At 38.4% G+C, this 25,826-nt stretch overlaps 1 protein-coding gene across 1 annotated transcript in view; it reads right to left on the bottom strand.

The window, feature by feature from the left end:
- ARHGAP15 (Rho GTPase activating protein 15) overlaps positions 1–25,826 on the bottom strand; it is a gene marked incomplete at its 3' end in the record, with an annotated part of 314,335 nt that overhangs the window by 54,535 nt on the left and 233,974 nt on the right. Inside the window, exon 11 of the mRNA XM_084264739.1 lies at positions 7,956–8,090. Coding sequence (XP_084120865.1) covers positions 7,956–8,090 — 135 coding nt within the window. The remainder of the gene's footprint in view (positions 1–7,955; positions 8,091–25,826) is intronic.

Below are 25,826 nucleotides of genomic sequence, written 5' to 3' on the forward strand. Positions count from 1 at the left end.
ATTGAACTGAGGCACACTGATTCCCAGATGACATTTCCACCAAGCATCCAACATCTTCTCCAGCTCTTCATGAACATTAATGTTCTGAGCACCTGCATTCGTCCGCAGGAAAGAGCAACCCCCCTCAAAAAAAAAACCCCAAACTTTAATCTTTTTTCGTGCTTGTGCAATTAGGTCAAGTCACAGTTTTGACATAATCCTGTCTAGCAAGTGCTTTTTGCAAGCTCTGGTTTCAAAACACTATGCTGGACCTGCCACGTACCGCAAAGATCTTGAAAAAGGTTCTCGCTGAGCAGATTACTGCAGATTTGTATCCAATAATTTATTGTGTAAGCATTAAACCATTCATATCACAAACACCTGTGCAAGCCAGTTGGCCTAGTCAATTCTTGTTTAACATTTAATTATGAATATAATTAGCATGAGTTAAGAGACAGGCCAGGCATCCGCAATAAAATTTCCACTATGCTAAAAAAATTATAACTACAATAACAAAAAAAGACTAAGCTGGGGAGAATATGTACCTCCTGCCCAAACTTTTACATGACAGCAAAATCTAAGTACAAATTATTTTTAAAACTTTTTCCTTTCCTTCGATTTATAACCCCTGCCATACTTAAAAGACTGAAATATATAGGGTTTTTTTTCTTCCTTTAATATTAAGGCAGTTTTTTTATCACTGGTGTAACCCTATCAGTGAAGTTCCTCAATCTCCTCTTTACCTCAAAAGGTAAAGTAACTGATTTAAAGGTAAATAAACTGATTTGAAAGCATCACTGGAACACTGTGTTAGGTAAAGGTCACAGGGGAAAAAACTAGTTAAAGTGTTATTATTTCAGTGCACACCTGAGAGTTTTATGAAGTGCTCTTTGTAGCCCATGTTTAGGAATAAGAAAAGCAAAGTCACTTTAGAATCAGGGGCCCCACCAGCAGGTGTTACCCGGAGTTCCTTCACAGAGCAAAGTCCTAGGAGGAATCCACAGAGGAGCTAAACCTTTGCATGTAGATTTTCTTTTCATTTCCCTTCCAACCACTTAGTTAAAACTTTCTAAGCAAAAAAAAAAAAAATAAAAAAATAAAAAAGGAGGAAATATTTTACCCACTAATTTTCTTTTGAATGCCCTTTATTGCTGAACACTTTGGGCTATTTTCCATCTCAAAAGAAAAAAAAATAATCTATTCATAGGCATGCCCTCCAATTTTATATTTTTTTTCCTAAAACAGTTGCTTACAGGCCTGGAAAGATCTATTTAAAAATGCTGCTGAGCAGAAAACTGTTTGCAACTGTGAAGGGAAGGTCATTGAAAGAGAACTAGAAGGTTACTGGGGCATATTGTTCCTTGACACCTCCTGGGAACAAAAAGCTGGGAATGAACCTCTTTAGGTACCAGTTTGCTGCTATTACAGATATGACAGCCTCCCTTTACATCTTCAGTGGAGGTATACTTTCTTACTGCCTCGAATTTTTGCTAGAACATGGTAGCTTTAATGGTTAGGAATGTTACCGCTTTAATAGGTTTGTGGCCAATTTATACACCTCTTTTGTGGAATAGAGTTCTTTAGTTTAAGCTGCACTTTCTCATCTAATTGTTTTTAACTTATTGCTTTCACTCAGGATGATCCTATATGCTTTATGTCTGTATTTCATTCACACCTATAGATTAGAAACTTTCCTTCCTAGTCTTTCTGTATCCTATATCATTTTAGCATCTCTTCTAAAATGTGAATGTTTTTCTTTTCTATTCAGTTAATCAGTATTGAATCAGAATTTCACACATTTTTCCACATAAAGTTTCCAAAATCCTTCTAAAATGGATCTAATAGTTTTCAATATCCACAGAAAATACCCAGTACCACTTCCTGAATGAGCCCTTACTATTATTGCAAGTGTTAATTGTGCTTGGGAGAATATATAGGTCTACAGATATACCATACACACATTCTTATATTTACATGGATGGGTATTCCTGAGATTACACTACCCACAAAGTCATTACTTTTTTTTTTTGAGAAATCTTTTAAAGAGTTGCCTCTCAGCTCTTGAGTACTTCTTGTTTCTAAGCAATTTTTTTTTTGTTCTGTTCTCTTTTAGTTTATGGATTTCTCTTGCCTTCTGATACTTAGTTTTGGCCAAAAAGGTATTAATTATGATTTATTATGTGAGATATGTTGTGCTGACCTTGGGTTTGTTTATAAATCACCATGTTCACATGAAATTGAGGCTTTCTGATGCCATGCCAAGCCCCAAAACTTCCTTGGACAAGTAAATGGAAGATAGGAAAACAATTTCAATAGGAGGCTCGCCAACTGTGAATCTGAAGGCAGTTTGATTAGGACTCGAAGCCCACAGATTGAGATTATGACAGAAATTTGCATAATGCCAGAGACTGATAAGATTTGGTTTCTCAGGAACCTATTACGTGATGATGTTAAGAGACTGTCATGGATTTCTTACAGTGCAATATGCTGACTTGTCTTTCCAAGACGAGTTGGCCTTGAGCCTTGTTCTTTGTAAGCCTCGAGTGAGGTTTCTTTAGATGTCTTTTGAAAATCTCTTTAGACATCTTTTGTAACTTTCCACCAAGATGATACAAGGATGTTACGACTGTCAGAATAAATGAATGTATTTACTTCCTTTCTCTTTCCCAGCTACTATTTTCATAACACTGCATAGTAGTTCAGAGCAGGTCCTTGCTACACTCAGTTTTCAACTGATGTAGCTCTGTTCTTTGAGCATGATTATGTATTGATGACTGGATTTGTTTATTGCCTCCTGACACAGTTTTTGGCCTGATTTTGGTGCAGACAGCTTCCGTGCAAACTCCTCAAAAGTTGCATTATTCAGTGCAAAATTTGCTACGGCCTGTTGAAGACCAAAGCGTGATCATTGCCCAGATCGATGTGAATTTCTGCAACATGTTGTCTGAAGCCACAAAGACAGCGAGTTCTTGGGGGACCTTTCTGAAATAGGACTAGAGCCCAAGCTCAGAGAAAACCTTTTAACTGATGCCAGCCATCCTGGAGACGAAGACAACTGACCAACATGGAGAGGACTGACAAGTACTGAGAGCACTGCTAGTTTCTGTGTGTCTAACATTGTCATGAAAGAAGAGTTTATCGTCTTACTAAGTTATTATTGTAGATTTTGTCATTCACAACCAGTATAGACCAATATCTCACAACAGCAGAACCGTAACAAATTGTTTAATATCTTTCAATAACCAAAAATTTATAAAACTCTATTGTGTGTAAGATGCTAAATAACCATCTTCAGTTTCCATATAGTAGGGTAACACATAACATGCTAGGATTGATAGGAACGACATTGTGAATTCTGCTTAGCATGCACCAGGAGACCCTAATTGATATATCGAAAGGATATGTGTGAAATCAGACGAAAAAAGTGTTAATGGTCTATCAGAGCAATCAAAGGAAAAAAAAGAAAAATCCAGATCTTGATAAAACAAAAATTATATGAGTAGCTAACGTGGACCTTAGATAGTGTCTAGGCACTTAAATTCACCATTATAATTCTGAAAAATGTTATTCAGCTGCCATCTATCCCTGGAGGTGCATAAGATAATTAGATGCTGTGACTGTGGCCTTCGAAGAGCTTTAGGTGCCTATGGCTCTACTTCGCCCTGTGAAGAGAAATGCTTCCTTTTCTGCCAGGGCTGAAAACCTGAGTTCCAGAGATGGTGAATTACTGTGCCTAAGTGTCTGGGGAGGCTTGATCCTGTGGGGGATTTCCAGGACCTAAACCGTGTATGCTAACTAGTCTAGTGACCTACAAATGCCGCCCCTTCTCCGGGGACTTGGTGGCTGATGTGTATCCCATGTTTTCTCTTCCTCATACTGAAGCCTGAAATATCCCCTCTGTGTTCATCTGCTGCAAGTAGGAAACCCACAGACCTTCATTCAGAAACCTGCCTGTGGAAGAACTGTAATTCTGGCAAAAGGATTTCTACTTAGAGTATATACATGCATAAACATCTGTCTCCATGTGTGTATTTTAAACAATAAATCACCTATTTATCTACAGTACTTACGTGACACCTATTAAATTCATATTAGAGATAAGGAACTGAAATAAAGGCATAATCACTAGATCTCAATGAAAAAAATCTTTCCAATGTAGTAATCTTTCCAACCTGTTGCAGAGAAAATCAAAGACCTGAACTCAAGCCTTCCAAACCAGAGACAGATGTTGCAGCTTTGAGAATTGGGTGGAATTTTCCTTTGTGGAATATCAGTGGGGTTTTTTTTTTTGTACCTGCAGTTGGACAGATGCACTGTCTATATGGATGCACAGCCTATATAGCTTTCTCCAGCTGAAGGACTAGTCGGTATTTAAATATTTCATAGGTTGTTGATATCATCCCTCATCACACAGAAGACTGTAATAGACAAATTTCTTACTTTCTATGCTCTCTGAGACATTTCAAGAAAACTAGTTCAATTAGAAAAAAAAATAAAATATAATCAACTAAGACATTTACCTGTTAATATTTCTTAACAAATTTTGAGGCCTTTTTTTTTCCCAATAGCTGAAGTCCTAGCATAAGTTTGTATGGCCCTGTGGGTTCAATTCTGTAAATAAGGTGATTAAGTGTTTCAGTTATTGGCACTTGTACCACCTTACTCACACGAAGCCCAATTTTACTCGCAGACAATCTGTTGAACCACGTCCGTTGATGTTCCAGAAAATCAATAGAACTATTTGCGGTGCTAAGTAATTTAAGCACGGCTGGTCCTGACTTCATAGCAGCGTTTGGGCACACTTTAGAAGTGCATATTTCATCCAAAATACCACAAAATGGTTAGTAATATACTAGACAAAGTCCTTGGGAAAAAAAAAAAAAAAAAACCCACTTTCCAAATCCTGAGAAACAAAATTAGTATTAGGTCAGAGGTCTTGTGGCCTTCCATTTATCATTTATAAATTCTCTGATATAAGCTATATGGACAGTAATTATCCAGCTTCAGCCTGGCAAGCAGAATTCTGAGATTCTGTAATGCCCTGAATTATCTTCTAATATTCTGGTCATATCTAAATTGTTATAATATTACGGCCATATCTGAAGTTATTTATAGGGGAAATTGAAGGTGGAGAGCAAGCACTTTGCCTAACACACAGTACTGTAAAATTTCGTTCCCGTGTACATAATAGAGATGTTAATTAAAATGGCATCATCCAGGAAAAGTAATACTCAGCTTGATATAGATTTTTTCATACAAACTTTACAGTAGCATCAGCATGAGGAGTCCATGGTACCTCTTGGGTACTCATTCCCCTTGAAACTTTGAGCTAAATGACTAAAACCCCATGAAATATTATCCTTAACTTGTCACTACCTAAAATAGATAGATTTTTAGACCACTTCATCTTACTTACCAAATGAATTGGGTCTGAGGGGTGCTCTGTGCCCGACCAGAGATATAACCATCATGACAGTGTGGGAATGTGGCTTTAATCTAGCCATCATCAGGTTGGTTTATTTCTGGCATTATTAAGTGCTCCTTCTAACTGAACTGCACACCCATTCCCTGCATGCTATATAACTCTCATTTTGGAAGAACAGACAGAAAAGACAGAGACACAAGAACCTGTTTTTCACAACAACCTGAAGAAGGGAAATTTTCTAGCAGCTCAGTGCTGACCCAGGCAGAGTAATTAGCACAAAGTAGCTAAAGAATCAGCTGCAATGGAACTGATATTGAAGAAAAGAGATTTTTTACTTTGCCTTAGGACTATTAACATACAGAAGAGCTCCAAACCCACTGAAAATAGCTAATTGTTGTTTATAGATGTTCTTTAAGTAGAGTTGGTACGAATACGGATTTGTAGATACTTTGGCAGTAAAGGCCAAATAAAGAGAAGATTGATTGGAAATCGTAGATTACTTTAGACTGTTGGATTAGGTAGAAATCACCCTGATGTGCAGTAAAGCAAGCAACAAGAATTAGGGTTTTGAAATAGTGCAAAGCATGTCTTAGAGTGCTAGCATTTTCATCCTAAGAATAAACTGTCTTAAAATCCCTCTATAAATGACTGTTCATTAGCCTATCAATGTGTATAATGGCTCTCAAAATCATAATAAGAATTAATAATAGTTCAAATAGCAGAAAGGGACATTAATTTCTCTCTCATGAATATTAATGCTTTAGTAGATGTTCTCTTCCCAACATGCTTTCAAACTCTTAATTCACAAGCTTATTACTGGTTACCTGTTATTTTTACCACCAAAAACCTCCCCACTGGGCCACCAAAAGATTTCAGATCACCTTGACGTGCATGCTAGTGGAGTGGATGGGAGCAACAACGGCACAGGGGATGAGATCATGGTATCCTGATAGTGTTCTTCAGAATACAGTAGTGTTTGCTCAGCCAAAGCATACACAGAAGGGCAATGAAAAGAATAAGTAAGGGGGAAGAAGACTGTATTTAGACCCAGATGACCAGTATGATGGTGGATTATAGGGAAGATAAAGGGATAATGGCAGAGGATAGGTGTTAAATACTTGACTGCTGGATAAGGTACATAAAAGATGCAAAGGGCATGCCAGGCTGCACCCTGTGGACTGGCTGTATCCACTTAAGGCACTGCACCTCCTCCCTTCCAAGAGGACATAGCAGGTGGATGGAACACCTAAAGTCCACGTTCAAGTGCTGGCGCTTCAATGAGCATCTTATCCAATGCACCACAGAAACCGAAGCTGAGCAATAAAATGCTCTACTGTTTTTCCCCTCTTAGCACCACAGATGCTGTGCAACAGGAACTTAAACTCCAGAGATGATGTTCTCCATCTAGTTCCCATGTACTTTGAAAGGAGAAGACAGTGAGCTGCCAAGAGTAAACTTTCAGGTAACACATTTCTTTATGTTGTGTATTTAACTGCACCGCATCTCTAAATAAGCGAGAAGGAAAGGATCTTGTGAGATGTATTTAACCCCATGATATCTGATGCTGGGTCTTGAAAAGCTTTAGCTGAACTAAAGATTCTTATGAATATAAAATCAAAGTGAGCTGTACATTAAGGGCTTCACATTCTCTGACAGCTGCGCATGTGCACACACAGCCCTCATTAACAGCAATGGCAAATACGCGTGCCCATCATTCAGAAAACAGGTCTCTAAGTACTTCATTGGGTTTGGTTTTTTTTTTTCCTAGAGATTTTTATCTATTGGACCTTTAATTAATCTCCTACTAGGCTTTTTCCCTTTAAGCTATCCCTCCCTCCCCCCCAACCCCTTTCCAATGGGACTAAACCCCCAAATCATTCTGGTTTTTAGTCAAGTTTTTCCAAGCCAATACAGATTTACAAAATGCACCTGCCTATATTAAATACAGAGGGTCCAAGGCACACAAACCACCAAGACACATAACAGAATAAATACCCTGGACTTTGAAAACACTTTTGATGCCTGCCAACTTTAAGAAAAAAAAAAAAAAAATAAAGGAAAGGTAAACATGAAAATGAGAACATGGATGGGGTATTTTTTGCATTCTTTTTTTTGTGATCACTGCAAGGCAAGAGTCTGCAACCTTGTGGAACAAAACATTCATTCTGATTAACATAAAGACAGCCCCTTCTAACATGATTCACAATTATTAGTCTCTCTCCTGTGTTTGGGGATATATGGATTATCAGCCTAGCATATTTTGAATACATACACATTTTAATTCCTTTCCTAAAACCATTTTAGGCACTGCAGTTAAATCGCACATACAAAATTTATAGATCAATAATTTGATATTTATTTTTCGCTCCAGTTAAATAACTAAACGCTGTAGCAGATAAAAGGAGTCAAAACCCATAAAAAGACAGGATCACGGATAATGGAAGGTAAGTCAGACCTGAGATGCCTCTGTTCTTCTATTTTTAAAGTTTATTATTATTATTTTTATATAACAGGCTATTTCACTAGCTTCTACTGTATCTGATGTACTTACTTATCGCCTCCACAAACTGTTCAAAGAAGCAGTATGGGAACAGCGGCTCAGGCAGCTCTCTGAAAAACATCTTGAGTGCTCCGGTGACAACGTGGATGTCCTCCCACTGGCTGTCGTCCAAATTCAGCTTCTCTTCTGGGAAAACACGAGGAGAAATGGAACAACTGGTTTTAATGAAACAATTACAAGACACTAATTATTATGTTAATGTTTGCCTACTATCATCAGCAACCGTTAACAGCCTTCTGCACCTAGAGGTTTGGTGCTGTGCATGTTTTTTTTTTTTTTCCCTTTTTTTTTTCCCCTCCTTTTTTTTTTTTTTGTAGGAAGAGAACATTTTCAATGGAATACCATCTGTAGGAATGCAGCGAACAAAAAAACAAGAGACACAAAGAGACAGTACCATTGACACAGTATGTCAGATACATTTATTCCCATAATGCATCAGGATGGAAATTAGCATCACAGCTCAACATGATTCAAAGCTATTTGGTTTTGAGGCCGAGGGGCTAAGAGTTGCCAACGATGGCCGGCTCAAGGGACCGGCCTAAAGGCCTTGCTGAGCCAACAGGAGACATATGCTAAACATGGCAATAGAAAATGAGTTATTGCTTTACATGTGTTAGCCTTGCTATGTACAAGGGAATAATGGGTAACGCTTTTCTCCTTTTTTTTTTTTGCCTGAATGTAATGTCAGCAAGGAATAGAGTACTCCGAGAGAAAGGATATTAATTCCTTCTTACTGCTTCAAAAATATTTTGTTTGGTTTTCATCTCTGGGAGGAAGATTTGCCCAGCAACAATATTAGACAGACCCCTGTTGGCCTACCTAGGCTATGCAAAGCTGTCAAAAATGATAACGCACTAAAGACAAACCACAAGTGCTTACAAAACTGGTTTGCAAACAAAAAAAAAATGTTTTCTTTTGAAGCTTGACTGAGCTAAGGAATTTAAATATAAAAGAAACTCAACGCTAAAATAGAGTTTCTAATAAAAAATAAAACAAGATTGGACGATTATTCTATTTTTCTTCGGTTGCGTTTCTTTTTCTTTTTAATTCTAGTGGCGTGATGCTTTTAGAACACAACAAACAGTGAGATCGTAATCCATAAAAAACTCAAGGAAAGTGCAAATCCTGATTAGTCCAAATTAAAATGACAGACACTTTCTCCGAGTTCTGCTGCTCCAGAAATGGAGTTCACTCTTTTGCACATGTGCTATGATTCTCTTTTTTAGCAAATTTCAGTCTGAATGCAAATCAGGGGCCAACCATGAAAACTACTGAACAAATTTAATTTGCAGCAACATAATCCTCAAATGTTTTACTAAATGTCACTGAAATTTCATGTTTAGCAATTCTGCTGGCTTCAAGATCAGCCTCTTTATTGAACTGTTGTTAAACAAAATGGTAAAATTATTGGAGACACATGGACACCCACAACTCCAGATCCCTGGTACTTCAATGCGATAGTTTTCTCACTACGGAGTTTACTTTTGGACAGAAAAATCTTACTCAATATGTAGTTGTCTTTCCACTTTTATTTAATAAATGCTATTAAATTCTTTTTATATTTTTGAATTTGGGAAACGTATACAAATAAAGGAGTGGACCCAGTTCCTTATAGTTGGAGTAACGTGAGACAGAGCTGGAACAAAGGCAGACTTGTGCGTTTCATTCAGTTGTCTTGCCTGCTTCTTTGGTTTCAAGCCTCCTTTCCCCCCCCCCTTTTTTTTTTCCCATTGAATTACCTCAATCATAAAAGTAATGATTTGATCTCAAATGAGTTACCAGAGGGGATCTTCTTTAGACTCTGAGATCATATTTGATTGATCGTATTTCAACAATTAGCCTTTTATTTTGCCACACACTATTGAACTAGATCGACAGCATCTTAGCAGGCCAGCTTTAAACAGTCAACTGTTAACAATAGCATCAAAAAGAGAGACCTGATGGGGTTTACTGTCACTTTAAAGAACAGGGTGGGTTTTCACATTGTTGAAATCTGTCAGATATTTTGAAATGTCCCTCTCACTATGGTGCCACACCCCCTGCGTGCCCTTATAATAAAATTGGTTTTACTCCTGATTAAATCATTTTCTCCCTACCCACTACCATACTTCTCATAATGGACCTGTGTGCTCTACAGCTGGTGTTCTTCCCATGGTACCAATTCTTACTTTATCTTTTAAGCACTTTGCTGCTAAGATCTCATGCAGAGTGCTTATGTTTTGTTAAGAGCTTCATTCTTAGAGAAATAGCTTAACACATGTTCTAAAAATGTTGTACAACTTATTGCTTAAAACACATTTAGAAAATGTATAAGTACTGTAGCTTTGGCACAGAACTTTAAGTAGAAACCTTAAAAAAAAAAAACACACAACTTGTTTTTGCCATGCATTTGTCTTAAATGTCTAAAGTGGAATGCTTGACTTCTAAGGCTTTATAGAGACTTATCTTACCAGATTTTTGCACCATTTCCAGCTCTTCAAGGAAACGTGTTAGGAATGTATCATCGTGAAAGCAAAGGGTGTCAATTTTCCCTCTAGCAATAAGAGAGTTTTTAAAAATGTTTGCTAGGAGGAACAAATGCCAAGTCCAAAAAAAAGAAAAAAAAAATCAAAAAGAAAATAGAAGTCCATTCAGTGTAAGACTGTTTTTTGGTTCCCACTGGTTGGAATCGCTCACATACCATGGCGATGTGGCCATAAACAAACACACACACATTTCAAGTGAGGTTTAAGGGGAGGACCTGAGTTTTTGGCCTTACTCAGACATATTTCTTATTGGGGTGTTTTTGCTTACATAAAGATTAAGACCCAAATCTGGTATTCTAAACTTGACAGTCAAGGACTGCTTTCAGTCAGGAGATACTGTATCTGGGAAGATGCTCAAAATCTCACAGTCCTAAAAATTCGCTTTAACTTGTCAGTAGTATTTGATTAGTTCAACCATCACTGCCAGTTGATATCATATATCTTAGATACAGACACAAATATGCCCAGAAAATCCCATAAAATTTATGCTAATACCAGGGCTGAAAATACAAAGACCACATTAAGAAAAAAAAAAAAAAACCCTAGTGTGGGCACCTGTCAAGGTTATTAGTTAAAAAAATTGATATACAATACATTTGTGATGGGAATGTGTGTTTTATTGTGTTATTAATTCTTAGTAAATCAGCCTTTTCAGTAACACACACTTTTAATGGCACTCACAATGTCTGCAGTACAACCAAACAGTTCATCTTTGGTTTAAGCACACCATCGTAAGGTTGTCCTTGTTTGAAAAGGTACAAAGTAATCTATGGAAATATCAGCTAAAAAAAAGAAGGGAATATTTACCCAGGCAATACAGAGAACTCAGGTTTGAGAGAAAATGGAGGAGGTTCCTCTAACCACATGCCGTGCCTGGTATGTAGGCTACTCTTCAGAAGCAAAATGCTGTTATCTGAGAGCACTGCTCACTCCTTTTCCTTTTAAGATATTTTATACAAGTATTGTCGTGGCTATAAGCTGTCTTTTTGCCCATGGTGCCGCTAAATCCCAGAGCACTACGCTCAGAAGTCCCACTTCACTTAGACTAGTCCTGCAAGTGGTCTCATGGATGACCCCAACCACATGGAAAGCAACGTTCTGCAGCCACAGCTAGCAGTGCCTGGTTTGCTATGGAGGTTATATTTCAAAAAACTTGCTGAAAACTTCAGTGAGCTGTGCCTGAGGGGGTCTCAGACTGATACCCATTTGCTAATGTCACTGCCTTTTCCATGGTTCCCCTGCTGCCGGCTGCATGTGGTAGAATTCGGATGGCAATGGCCTGCGTGATGGGCACTTGGACACCACAGCTGCCCCTATAAACCTTTCTCACTTGGCCTTTGACCAACCCTCAGCTCCAGCGTGTGAACCCTCAGAGCAGTAGAATCTCCATCCCAGGGCACCAAGAGAGATCCTGGGGCATGCCCCGCACAGCACCATTAACTGATGCAGAAGTGCTGGCTGTGCACAATGCACTCCCAATTTACTGAAAGCTTGGGAAACTTCCTGGATCCACTCTTCCCAATAGGCAGTATACTAGCACAAGCTCTAAAACAGAGGCCTAGGGTTGAAAGAGGAAGAGAAAATTCCTCTTGTACATACGAGAAAAAGAAACTTTCCAGAATAATTCCACTTCTTGCTTAAACTTGAAGAAACCTATTTTGTTGTTGTTGTTTTCCATTGGTTTTCTTTTTTTTTAAATGCTTATATTCCTCAAAAATGATTAAATAATAATTCACAATCTTTGATAGAAAAAAAAAGGTAAAAGAACAGACTCAAGCAGAAGTTCTTCACTTCCCTAAGTCTTCAGCACACTCCTCCATTATTAAATCCCTTTCTGAGGGCTTTTCTCATGGCTGAGAGCACAAATATTAATTTATACACTGAAAGGTATGTGTGTTCATTAGCTGTACTTCCCCTTTGCAAGCCACAGCTTCTCTGATCACTAGTGCAGAGACACAGCAGCCTTCTTATCACCCCAGAAGCAACAGGAGCTCAAAATTATTGAAAAGTATTGCTATATGGGACAAACAGCTTCTTTCAAAGTGATCACAAACAATTTAGAGCAGTAACAGAGTGCAGATGCATTGGAGACAACAGAGCAATGGGATGCTGTGAGGTGGAGAAAGCTCTTGCTCATCATGTGACAAGGAGCTCACCCCTTGGCGATGTGGCACATGATGCTTAGCTCCCTCTCCCTCAGTAGATCCCATCCCAACACTGCATTTTATACGCATGGTCCAAAGCTCATACAGTCCCTTGAACTTTGATTAAATACTGCAGCAGGAGTTTTGAGTCGTGCAAAGCAATCCTTTCCTCATTCAACCAGATTTTTGTGAATTCTCTCCCAACTATGTAACTCCTTTTCCCCTCTCCCTTTGGGAAGTCCACTGTCCTGCCAGCACTCAGTGCACGGTACTTCAGTTCCAAGAGCGTTTAAACAGATTGAAGAAAATTTAAACTAAAAAAATCATTAAATTTTGCATGTAATTTATTTCTAAGCAGCTTCTGCTGAATCCAACCAGTGCTACTGTAGATGAATTATCAAGGATACAGTCAACAAGATAAAGCTTGAAATGCCCTTTTTAGCAGAAGATTTAAGCCTAAGCATTTGTTTATTATAGGAATGTCCATTTCCAAGAAGCCCAGACACAAATTACTGACCAACTTAAGCTACAAAGCAGAACATCTCCATGCACATCCAGGGTGCTGTTTATTCCAGTTCTCTGGAATGACAGTTCACTGACCTGGGGGCACTCTGGAACAACCAAGTGTTGCTCACTTAAATCTCAATCTGTGCCAGAAAAATAAAAGCTTTCTGTACTTGGGCACACTGGGTCATATTCATCCTCGCATAACTCCACAGAAGTCCACAGAGTAAGAGAGGGATGAACAATCTCATTGTTTCTGTGAAAAAGATCCAGTACATTCAAGAAGTTCAGACATGGTGCATCAGGAAAGCATGTGGAGTAGTTCAAAGGTTGAGAAGCAGCGGTCTGCTAGCGACGCCATTGCGTCGGGGAGATTTCTATGACATCGGGAGCATAAAAATAGACAGTGATGCTGAAAGGAGAAGACTTTTGGTGGCCCGAAACAGGTATTGGCACTGAGCTACCCCCATACATCATTTACTGCCAATACCTGCTACAGGGTTAGATAGCAGGGATATTAGTTTCGACTAATGTTCTAGCATTGCGATTTGAAACAATAATTACTTTGATAGGATTATAATTACAACCAGTTTTCAAATTCATTATATTTAGTTGAGTCAACTATTCCGTATGGGAAAAGGAGTGATTTTAAATATAGAATATTTCCCCTCAAAATGGAGCTGAAAGGTCCCTAAGATTAAATAGACCGCCTGCCTACAGATTGGCATACTTCCACAAGACTCCCTGGGAGCTGGCTGGGTAACAAAGAGTAGAAGGAGGCATACATGACCCGAGCAGCTGAAACCTGAGGGCCAAATGATTCCTTCCTTTAGGGTTAAAGGGGTACTCAGATACCCCCAAGGGGTTAAAGAAAGGGCCAAGAAGCATGGAGGAATTCCCACCCAACACATGCTCTCCCACAGTGAGGGGCTTTCTTAACTTTGGAGAACCAAGGTTGTCCCAGCACAATGATGGGGTTTGACAGATTGTCTGCGACTCACAAAATAAATTGCTATGCTGAGTGGAAATTACATTTGTCTTGCAGTGGTAAGATTCTGCCCTCTATCTAATTCTCTCTACTTACTTATTGAGCAGTAACTTCAGCTTCTTCCTCGTACTTAAAGTACACTTTGTATTTTTTTTTTCTTTCTGTTTATTCTTTCCTCTTCATTCTGAACCAGACTAATGACTTTCCCATTTCTCTGTGCCAGCTAATGGATGTTATTCCATTTTCTAGGTAAATTTCTGTTTTCATACCCTAGATTGCAGAAAACAAATATCAAATACTTGTCTAGATCAGGAATTTACTTTTCATGATGCATTTTACTATTGAAAGGGAAAAGTCCATCCTGAATTCAGCTTTCGACTTGAGCCTCCTCACTTAATCATATGTTGTATATACATACATTAGTCAAGGTAAATATCTCCCTTCCGACTTCAAATCTGTTATTAACATTTTTTTATTGTGTAATTGCTCTCCAGTAAGCTTCTCTGCAATCTAATTTTAGAGGTTTCTTTCTTTTTTTTTTTTTTTTTCCATTTACAGTCAGGTCTTTCATCAGAATTGTGTGTATCAGTGTCCACAAATCTACATTTTAAATAAATTGAAGGCTCTCAAGATCTAATACAGAAAAGAATTGGACAATGCGTCTCTGTCCCATTTTCATACTTCAAAAATATGTTCATATTCCTATCTTTTTAATTGCACTACTAACTCAGAGTGCTTTAGGATTCTGTCATATAGCTCTTCTGTTCTTCCCCTTCTTGCTGTTTCTAACACTGCTTCTATTTCCATTCTTGTCAAAAGCCTTTTCATAGTCCAAAAATCTGTACACAATGTTTTGTAATATTTGGCAGACTTATCTGAAACCTAATTCACTGCCTTTTTGTGATTCATGGGTCATAAATTATTTCATATGTAACGTACCCCAAAGGGTAAAAAATTCTTTGTATTAAATTTCAACCAGACAAAAAAAAAAAAAACCTTAAAACAAAAAAAAAAAGTATTTTTGAGACACTCTGAAAAGATCTGACCTCAATATATGGTCTAGTGTGTTGTCTCCCACAAATGGTATCACAGCATCATTCAGTAAACAGGAGATTCCCACGTGCTACAAGTGAAAACACTCCTGCCATACCGTGGGCTTGCTATGGACAAGTTTAAAGGAAAGGAGTGATACAAAACATGTAGCACTGGATCCTACTACTAGTGCATTGAATCAGTCCTGTCTCCAGCAAAAGTTAAACTGAAAGGGTTGGTACAAAACCAATCCAAAACCCAAGAATAGCCCCCGATCCTTCACATAGCCAAATATGTTATTGGCACTGACCCCCATAACAATAAGCTTGTGCCTTAGTGAGCGAGTTTCAATAATCAAAGGAAATAATTAACAAAACAATAAAGATCATTATGACTTCCTTTATGTAAATGACTTCCCAATGTAAATAGATCAAAGCTTGAGCTAAAATTAAGCAATTCCCCGAGTTCACTTGCAATGCTGAAAAGGAACATACATATATGATTTCTTTAAGCTGCAAGGATTATCAATGAAATGATAAGTTTGTTGTTTTACTAGAAAAATACAAATCCAAATGATTCTCAAAATGTCACACCTATAGTCATTACAACTGTAATCACATTTGTTTTAATAGGACTATGTAAAAGAATAAAGATTACTCGCATGTGTAAATCTCTGTTCTCACACCCCGGGTTGTAGGATGTCCAGAGAACAAATTCTAGATTTTTTTTAAAAAATATTTTTTTAATGAAGGGCTCTTTGAAATAAGCCAGGGGAAAGAAGGATTCTTACATGAAATCAGGTATACACAAGCTCTGTAAATGTCAAGGACAAAACATTTTATTTTGTAGGGAATTTATCTTTTGGTTCACTAAAGTCAAAACACTTCTGTTCATCAGAACTTTTATAAAGGACTGTTTCATAATACGAATCCATTTGGATTATCTGACCAAAGATAAGACTTCAATGGACTTACTATATCATTCACCACTGTACCACTGCCACAAAAGGGAATTACAATTAATTGGATTATGTTGGTCTCCACCCGCTGATTGTAGAAGAGAAAGTCTGAAAGTGTAACTATTTCAAACGGACCATATCTCTCATCAACCATGGGATTTGGGCTTTAATTTACCAATAAAGCTTAATTTCTTCTCTATATTCTCTTCTGGTTAGGAAGAGGTCATTCAAACACTTTATTCGACTTATTCAAAACGAAAGGACAGTTTTGTAAGTACTTTCAAACTAGCACTTTAATACTTGCACCTTGCCTTTAGGCATTACTTACTTTCTCTATTAGCAGTAAAGTGAGCTGTTCTGAAAAACACAAGCCTGTGTTTGGGTTGTAGGAATAATTTGTGCTTCATATACCCTAGTTCTGTTCATGAAGTTTTGGCTGGAATTGTTACCTAACATGACAATTGGTTATCAACTACACAACATGTGACAGTGTTTAGGACACAGAACATCATATCATGTAGGTTCCTGCACAGACTTGAGGCAATAAGATTTTTAAGTAGCTACATCCCACATTAGATATAGGGTCAACAGTATGGAAAAGTTACACTGGGAAAGACAGAGGTACAAATATTAATTTGATACATGCAAATTACTCATTAGCTTGGAAATAGTTATATTCTACAGTACAGGTGAATTTATGTGGTTTCTTTAATGTGACTTACATGCTGACAAACAGCACTACTCATTCTAGATGTCCCTATATATGGCTATATATCTGTCTGTGCTGATGGCTCTGTGTAGAAGCTGTTAGGATTTTTCTTCACTATCCTTACAGGAAGGTTATTTCAGTGCCTAATCCCTTCTAGTTACCAGCCTAAAATATTAATAATTATTAAAAAAGCATATAAAGTTGAATATCAGTAAGACTGGCTTTGATTTTTTTTTTTTTGGTCAAACTTTCGCATTCAGTTAAAGAAATAAGAAGTCCTCAGTCAACTTACTTCAAAATCATGTTGCTTAATTCACATTTGCATTACTTTTTGCTAATATCTGAAGCTCTAATTCCATTCCCTGGATATTAGCGGGACTAGCTATGCTGTTAAAGATAGGAATGCTTCTAAGTGCTTACTGAATCGGGGCATATGAGATGATAATTGTATGTGTTTAAAACAAAACTTTAAACAGGAGGGGATTATATAAGTTGCTAAAACAAATATATCTTCAAGTGCACTGAAGGACTTTCAAATGTTAACGAAATGTCCTTTGATAATAATAGCGCTAATAATAACATGAATTTTCAAATATTTTTATGCATTTTGAGAATCACATGTTACCCCGAGTAGGGAAGATTCTTGGTAAGTGCACTTTTTTCATACAAATTCATCAACTTCAGAGCTAGGTCTGCTCTGAAGCCATGCCAGCCCAGAACCAGATATTAAGTATGTCCTGATCCAGTCAGGGGTTGGGCTGTGCATTTCAGCTTCTCTCATAGAACGCCTGCTTGCAAACATGGACATTTTTATGAAGATGAAACCAACTTTTGTTTGAGGAATATGATGCTTTTAATAATATGGAAGCCCTAAGTTTTCCATCAAGCCTGAGCTCGCTAAATGCCTGTGATTACATGACTAGTGGAATGAATAGCTGTGTGCATATTCAAGACATTGCCTAGGTCTTTTTTAACCAAAAAGGTTGACATTTCGAGCCCAGCGTGGGCTTAAAAACATAACCCCATCCACCCTGCCCCTTGCAATTCCATGTGTGCAGCGATACCCGCTCTTAATGAGCCTCAGAAGATGCATAACAACCCCATGGCACACGTAAACACCCTTGGCAACATTTATGGTTCCTCCTTGGCGTAGAAGGGGTGTAATGAAATACGGGTGACTCAGCGGCACGATGTTTTCCGTTTCCCACACACGCCTCGCACTCTCACGTGGAAGGAGAAGACGCGGCCCAAACGTTTCTGACTTCACACCTTTGCCTCCATCTCACGCACACAGCCACGTTTTGCATTTTCACTCGCTGCGTAATGCAGGATGCAACGCAGCTTTGCCACATTAATGGTATATTTGGGCATACATTTCCATTTAACAGGGTTTGCCTCCATGTGCATTCTAATTATAGTCTTTCCAATTCCTCTTACTCCACCTAAACTTACAGGCATATATTTCAGGAGAGAAAAGGTATGTTTCAAAACAATTTTTAAACTTTACAGCTCATGCATCATTCTTCCTGTTCTTTGAATTAGTCCCGTGAATGGACTTGTAATAACAGGAGGATTTCAACATAAAATAAGAGATTTTCATGTCTTTGGTTCCTTGAGATACACTCAGGATACTCCCACCAGAAATATATTGAGATATTGATTTCAATAGGGCAATGTTTCAAATAAATGGAGATTTATACTTCCTTTTGGATACAGAACCTTACTGAAAAGTTTCAAGGCAACACACAACAAAGCAGTTGACAAGAAAGATAGCATCTGCTTTCCTGGCTATTCAAGCTGAAGTTTTTTATTCTAAATGCAAGCAATGTTTCCAAAGTTAACATAATTAACTCACGACAATCCTGAAACATCATAATATGAGATACAGATGGAAATTCAAAGCTTTAAAAAATGTCATATAACTGCAAGAGGATTATCATTTTTTAACCGCACAAATCTGAATACTAATTAAAACAGGTGTTTTTATTTCAAACTCTTTTGCATGCTGTGACATTACTGGGAGGGTTATTTATGTATTAGTCTTCTAGGAAGCATCTATTTCTCGAAAAATGTGATGTGAGATAATAGCAAACTTAGGAGATAAAAGAATGACACTCTGTACTGCTCCCTGAAACAACAAAAGACCGGTAGTTCAATTAGTTAGTAATTTCCGTGTGACTATTTGACAGATTCTACTAATTGTTAAGCTCCCACTAACTATTGCTTTACATAATTAATTATATTCAAACGCAAACAACAAAGACATGTGGGCCAGTTGCCCTTTTGACAATGTTTTTTCGCAAACTGATTTGCTTACCAAAAATATTTTTAGAACTAAAAGATACTAATCTTAAGTGGAAATACACATCAAAACGTTAAAGCAGTTTTGCATTTTACCATGGTTATGAGAGAGAAAAAAAAAAATTTGGATTGTTTAACATATCATTTATGCTGCATGCATAATAGCTGAAGTCTTCTAGCAGAGATCTTTCATATTAATTTAGCATTGCATAAAATTCATAGTAACAGGTCCAAGGGTCAAGCATCATTCATCATTAGTTGAAGTGACATTTTCAACCCTTCATATAGGAGCTGCTTGAAAGGGGAAAAAAAGGTATTCTTTGGAAGAATGGGGGGTAGCACACAATCCTCGCTCTATCTGCAGAAGGGAAAACAAGGTGCCACTATGTCAGCATGGTAATGTGCTTAAATTTGGTGATGTCATTCTTCCCTAACCCCCAGGAGTCACAAGGCACAAGGCAGCTGCATTCCTGAACTTAGTAGTTCGGGTGGAGATAAGTAATAACTAGATGTAAATGAATTACATTGCTGTGGTTGTGAACATAGCTCTGTGCATCTAAATTATGATTTATATCAGAATCCTATCTTGTTTTTGAGAGTTTTCTACTTGTTAACAAGGCAGCCCTTGTTCTCATGGCATCCTCCAGGCATAATAGTTTCTGGGAAGCCAAATAAGATCACTTCTGAAACTGCAAGACAGCATTCCAAGACTTTGCAGCAGAACACATTGGCCAAATTAGGACTTCTGAAGACTGTTAACTAACAAATAAAATCTTTTTTTTTTTTTTTTTTTTTTGCTTCTTTGTGGCATGTCTTGCCTACTATAAAACATTAAGATCAGAATGGGAAATGTGAGCAATTAAAATGAAAATGTAATCATCTGCAAGAAAAGATAAATTTGTATTAAATGGCTAATACTTCACAGTCCTTTTGATATTACAAGTACTTTTTAAGAAAATATATATTTTATGTCATAGTAATTTTTATTATGTGAAACATGTGATCTCTTTGGAATTATGCACATTTTTAAACCACAGTCATTAAAACAGCATGCAACACAAAGTCGTTAGATATTGGAGCTTTGCTAGCATTCGGTGATTTTCCTCAACTTTGCTATTATACCTGAAACGTATTTAATTTATTCACATCACAAATTATCCGCCAGTATTTAGAGCACTGTGATGATTACTAGCCTAGACCACTATTTCTTCCTTAAAAAAGTTTAATGATTTTCACGAGGAAATCCAAGGCTTTTTAAAGAGTCACTTAGAAGCGCATGAAAAATGTTCAAGGACATTGCTTCTTACACATTGCGATTCGATGAGCCACTATAAATTAAGCTCCCGGTCAAAACACTTCTACCAGAGAGAAGTCAGGTTCCCCATACTCCACACGTGCGTTGTGGAGGAGAGGGTGCACTGGTGTGCCCTTGCACTGGGTCGAAACACCGTGCTGCAGGTGATGAGATCTCCTTACGGCATTACAGCGCTGGGCCCTCACGTTACACGGCAGCTGTGAGCTTCAGACCCATCCCCAACATGGTTCCCAGACCGTGTCGGTCATGTATTACCTTATCTAGAATATTAGGCAGCCATTCATCAGTGAGAAAACTATCCCTGAATCAGACAAAAAAGCATTTCTACAAAGGACTGGTGCTTCTGGTCCATAATTCCAATGGCCTCACACCTTCCTGTGGTACTTTGATAGCTGTGCAGACATTAAACACGTATGTAAAGATGTTATAGATACCAGAAAGGCAGAATGGCTGTAAAAGGAATAGAACAGCAGAGGCAAGATGACTGGCAGATAGGGTTGCCACATCCCCCTTAAAGAGACTGCTCCTTTTCCACACCTTATGTCTCTTGTACCATAAAAATATGCATAGATGTATGTGGGAGCATCATAGCAGATTTCTTGGGATGCGTGCCATGCATCTGAGCTTCGAAGCTGGCTCAACGTTGTCACCATTAAGTCGCAGTGTACACAGCAACACTTCAATCTAATTTCAATTAGGGAAAAGTTACACAGAAACTTCTTGGAGAGTACACATGACCCTACACATAAATACCATTTAAATTCAGTATCATCAGTGTCTTCGCAGTGAACATTGATACCACCACCGAGAGGAAGGAATTTAAAATGAGGCAACGCTCGATGACATTATCTCCATCTACAAACTCTGCCTGTGTTAACTAGTACGTCAACGATTAGTAAAACAGTGGGATTCATCTGTGAAGAAATGGGGTGAAAAGAAGTAATTCCATGAAATTTTCATTGCAGGCAGGTTTTGTGTGACATAAGGTAGGATATTGCATCATTATGCAACAAAATACTACCTCGTAAATGAATAAAAGCCAAATCTACCGAGAAGCTGGGGGTGTTACGCAGTTGCAACTGAGATAACAGGAGAACTAACTAGAACTGCATCTCATACCACGGACACACAATCTCCTCAGGCAGATTGATTTACACGCCTAAATATCCTGGACCCAGACAGATCTGTATGGAAAAGGAACCCCAATGTCATTAAGCGGGATCAGTGAGGTCATCCCTGTTGTTGCGTGGACAGGCAGGGTACAGCCAGCACAGTGCTTAAGAGTTGGTCCGTTTCCTTTTGTTTGCTGAGCCTATTATATAGAAACAATAGGGGGGGGGGGGGAAAGTGCAGCAAGTTAGGGCTTTAATTCCTGACAACCACTTTTTTCCCCTCAAAACTTTGATGACATCTCTAACAACATGCACATCACTTGGAGGAGAATTACAGGCGCCCTATAAGCACAAAATGAAACAACTCCCCACAAAACCAACAACTGCCAAAAACCTGCAAGAACACCGGGAAGAAAGGTCATCCTAAAAGTGTTAAGACTCCTTGCACAGCATCACTCATGGGGAGTTTTTACAGTCTTTCAAATCTTTTTTTTTTTCCCCCAATCACAAGATACCTTAAAGGGACAGAAGGTCTTAAAATGTGATCTGTAGCTCCCTGGTTAGAGAAAAGATACATTGGAGGGGGGAGGGAGGAGGGAGTCAAGCCACAACACAAAAAGCATTAATGCAAAGAACAGTGGGGTCTCTCCCTAATTTGACTTTCTCTACAGGTGGTCTGCAGCTGCATCCAAACAGGTTACACCACCGCCTTCCCATGGGCATTGCAACAAAGTGGGATCTGTATTCACAAGAATACATTTGCTAGCATGGGCCGATTCAGGTCTAAAAATAAGAAGAAAGCGTTTTTCAGAATAGCCTGAGGTAACTCTCTGCGCCAGCAGAAGACAGTAGTACTCTTGTTTCACTGGCTGTGCGTGATGATAAAGGATATCAGAAACCTACTTCATATGACTCATTGAGGTCCCCAGCCAGCTTCCAATTGATTCATTTTATTTGTATTAGTTTGCTCTCCATCGACTACACAACAGGCTAGGCCAAATCAATAAGCAATATTCTGTTTGCTATTGACTCGGGGGTAATTTGCACTGGGCCCCACAACTACTGTGTCTGATTTTATGGTTCTGGATGTCATCATGGAAATGACAGGGCTCAGAGACGGCTTGGTGCAGGAAGAAATGGGAAAAGATTGCAAAGGCCAGGCGAGATGCAGGTTTTTAAGCTGCTACACCTGCAAGAGGAGCTATGAGCAGTCCATGCTGCAGCTGGGCAGCTTACTGTACCCTTCCAAGGGATGCGGAAGGTGTTTTGTGTGGCATCCAAACAGCTATCAAGTGGAAAGCACACACAAGTACACATTGATACATGCCTTTGGTAGGATGTAAGCATGATATGTGAGGGGAGCACAAACTATTGTGTTTTCCTCCCAGTGATGTGGGACAAGGCTGCAAGGCAGAGCTGGCAGCCCCTGCCCCTGAGCGGCAACACTAGGACATCCCCCCACCCCTGTCAAAATCCCTACTGTGCACAACCCCACAAAGTGCTGGACCTGAGTCCGTGCAAAATGTCCTCTGTTGAGCTTCTTTAAGCAGCCTCCTGTGCTTGCTTAGAGGGATTCCTTCAAAATGAAGCTAAAAACACACCACCCCAGAAGTTTTTGGCCATTTTTCCTCTGTTTAGACCAGCTTGTCCACAGTATGCTGGATGGTAAAATCTGATAACTGCATGCTTCCAAATCCCTTATCTTTGACCTCCTGACTTTCTTTTTTTTTTTTCCTTTTTTGTTTTTCTTTTGGTCATTTTTAAGACTTCCTCTTCTTGCATGTAGAGGCTAAGCATATAGAAAAGAATTCTCACCAAAACCTCTCCTTCACCTTCCAAACACGCTTGTTGACACACTCAGCAGAAGGGCAAAGCAGCTGTTCTTACCCCGGTGCAGAGGAAGACCAAGACACTGACTCTATTGTGATGCACTCTATCGCTTTTTCCATAAAACTTGGGAGTCCTCACTCTGCCCCAGGTCTTGGATTTCTTGAGCTGCTGTACTGTGCCTTACCCACAGCAGAGAGCTGGCTTTTTAGTGCCTCTGATAGCACCGACTTTTCTACACGAGATTAAAAAGCCCATGCTGGATCCCAGGGTTGGATGTATGTAAGGGGTGGCAGAATACGGCCCACTGTGTTCTTCCTATCGAATACACTTGACAAACTTTAATGAAAAGTCTTCTCTACTTCCTCCTAACAGATGTTTCCAATTTTTTCTCTCTCAGCACTTTAAACCACCATCTTTAGTTTTCATGTCTAAGAGACATTATTATAGGATACATCATAATGATATACTGTACATTCATATACAGTATCCCATACAATGACTAGTTGATTTATAATTCAGATCCAATAAAGGGAAAAATTGATTTAACTGATGACTAGTGAAATACTAAATGCATTACAATGTTTGAAAAGAACATCCTTTTCTTGCAATACTAGTGACATAATAAAATTAAATATGGATATAAGATAATGCCCATTATTATTAGGCAAATGGAATCAAAGGGGGCAGGAAGAAAAGCAATCTCTATGGATCAAGGAGTGGCTAAACTTCCACTTCACATGTACAAAGACACAAATGGAAAAAATTCAGAAATAAAGTAAATGTCACAAATAAAGTAAATTCAATCTTAAATTTCAGTATAAAGTTAGTTTTCTGTTAGCTGGTCTTGGTATCAGGACTTTCAGTAGCGCTGGCACATTTGGGTATGTTATTGAGGGTGACAGTGAGTTCCAGGGCTCATCAACCTTTATTTATTTAAGCTCTGTGTTAAATATTTTTTCCTCGTTATCCATAAAGCCCTATAGCAGCACAAAGACACGATTTAGCCCCACATCCAAGAAACTCTTATCTCCTCAAACAACCTATGCCTCATCCCTTCTTCTCACATCTGACTTCTTCCCTTAGCCAACAGAGCCCTATGGATGTTCACCCCAATAGCTCACCCCTTCCCAGACAGACGGCTCTCCCTGAATAGTCACGCAATGAATACCCAGGCAATGCAGCCACTCATTTCAATGTCTCGTTTGAGAAGCTTTACAACTGCTCCCCTTTCCTAGATAACTGCTGTGCAGCTGTGTGGGCAATCAGCCTGCCTGGGGGGGTGGTGGGAGAAAGAGCATCAGCAGGTAGGGACCACAAAACCGGGGTGCTGGTGAACTTCCTCGTGGTTTAGGAGAATTCCTCAACATACTTTACATTTCCTGATCTGAAATCCAGGCCAGCCACCTTAGAAGTAGTCAGGTTTTTAACTTTCTTTGAGCATCTGCTAGAAGTCAGTCACTTCAACATTTGCAGATATCTTTGTTCTTCCAGATGGGTAAATTGCTTCTAATACAAAATAACTTCAGTTCGGAAGCGGCTGTGATTGCTCATACAGACTTAGATTGATGGTCAATTTTTTATAATCCTGGAGCATTAGTTTTTTCCTTTAGGAACATGTGCGCTTTGCTTCTGGAGAAGCAGACAGTAATCGCTGCAGAGCCGGAGCCAATAGAGTTTATTATATTAAAAGAATCATATAGTCGATATAACCAAAATAACACCCAAATACTGGCACTGAACTGTAGCTCATTTTACTGTTGCATCAGTTACATTTTAAAAGACTTTAGTACTCTCAGATATTTCACAGAAAAGTTATTATTGTCTCTAAAGGTCTTTGGGGATTTTAACCTATATTATGGAACTCAAAGAAACATTATTAATCTGTTCGTTATAAATGCACCAGCGGAATCTGAGGGTCAGCTAATTTGTCTTTAAACACCTACATTTGCACGTGCAAAACTGGGTAATTATGCTCCTAGCTGCCCATTCATGTGTACAGATGGGTGCACCCACACATTTTTTTTGTGGGATAATTTTTGGAAGCCTATAGAAAATATGGTCTTTAAAGATTTTAATAAGGTTGGCAAAACATACTTTCTTTGCATAAAATTATGTAGCTCCCAAGTCTAAAATTACTTTGATTTAAAAAATGAAAATTGGCAAGGGATTAATCCATAATATGCTCTAATTACTTTTTTCTTTAAAATTAAATGGTCAAGATCGTAACTCCGAACGGTTGTTGCTCTTCATGAGCAGAAACTAAGAAATAGAACTGAATGAGGAATTTTATTAGGTGTCTAAATATGTATTTAGCTAATAGAATCCTCTTACCTTTGGCTGAATAACAGGTATAATAATTATGAAAGCGTATTTAATTTATACATCTGACGCATAAAGCTCCACTAATTATATTTTTATGAGATTGAAATGCAAACTGGCCAAAG

This window comes from Gallinula chloropus (genome assembly GCF_964237585.1).
Source record: "Gallinula chloropus genome assembly, chromosome: 5".
In the NCBI taxonomy this organism is placed as follows: Eukaryota; Metazoa; Chordata; class Aves; order Gruiformes; family Rallidae; genus Gallinula; species Gallinula chloropus.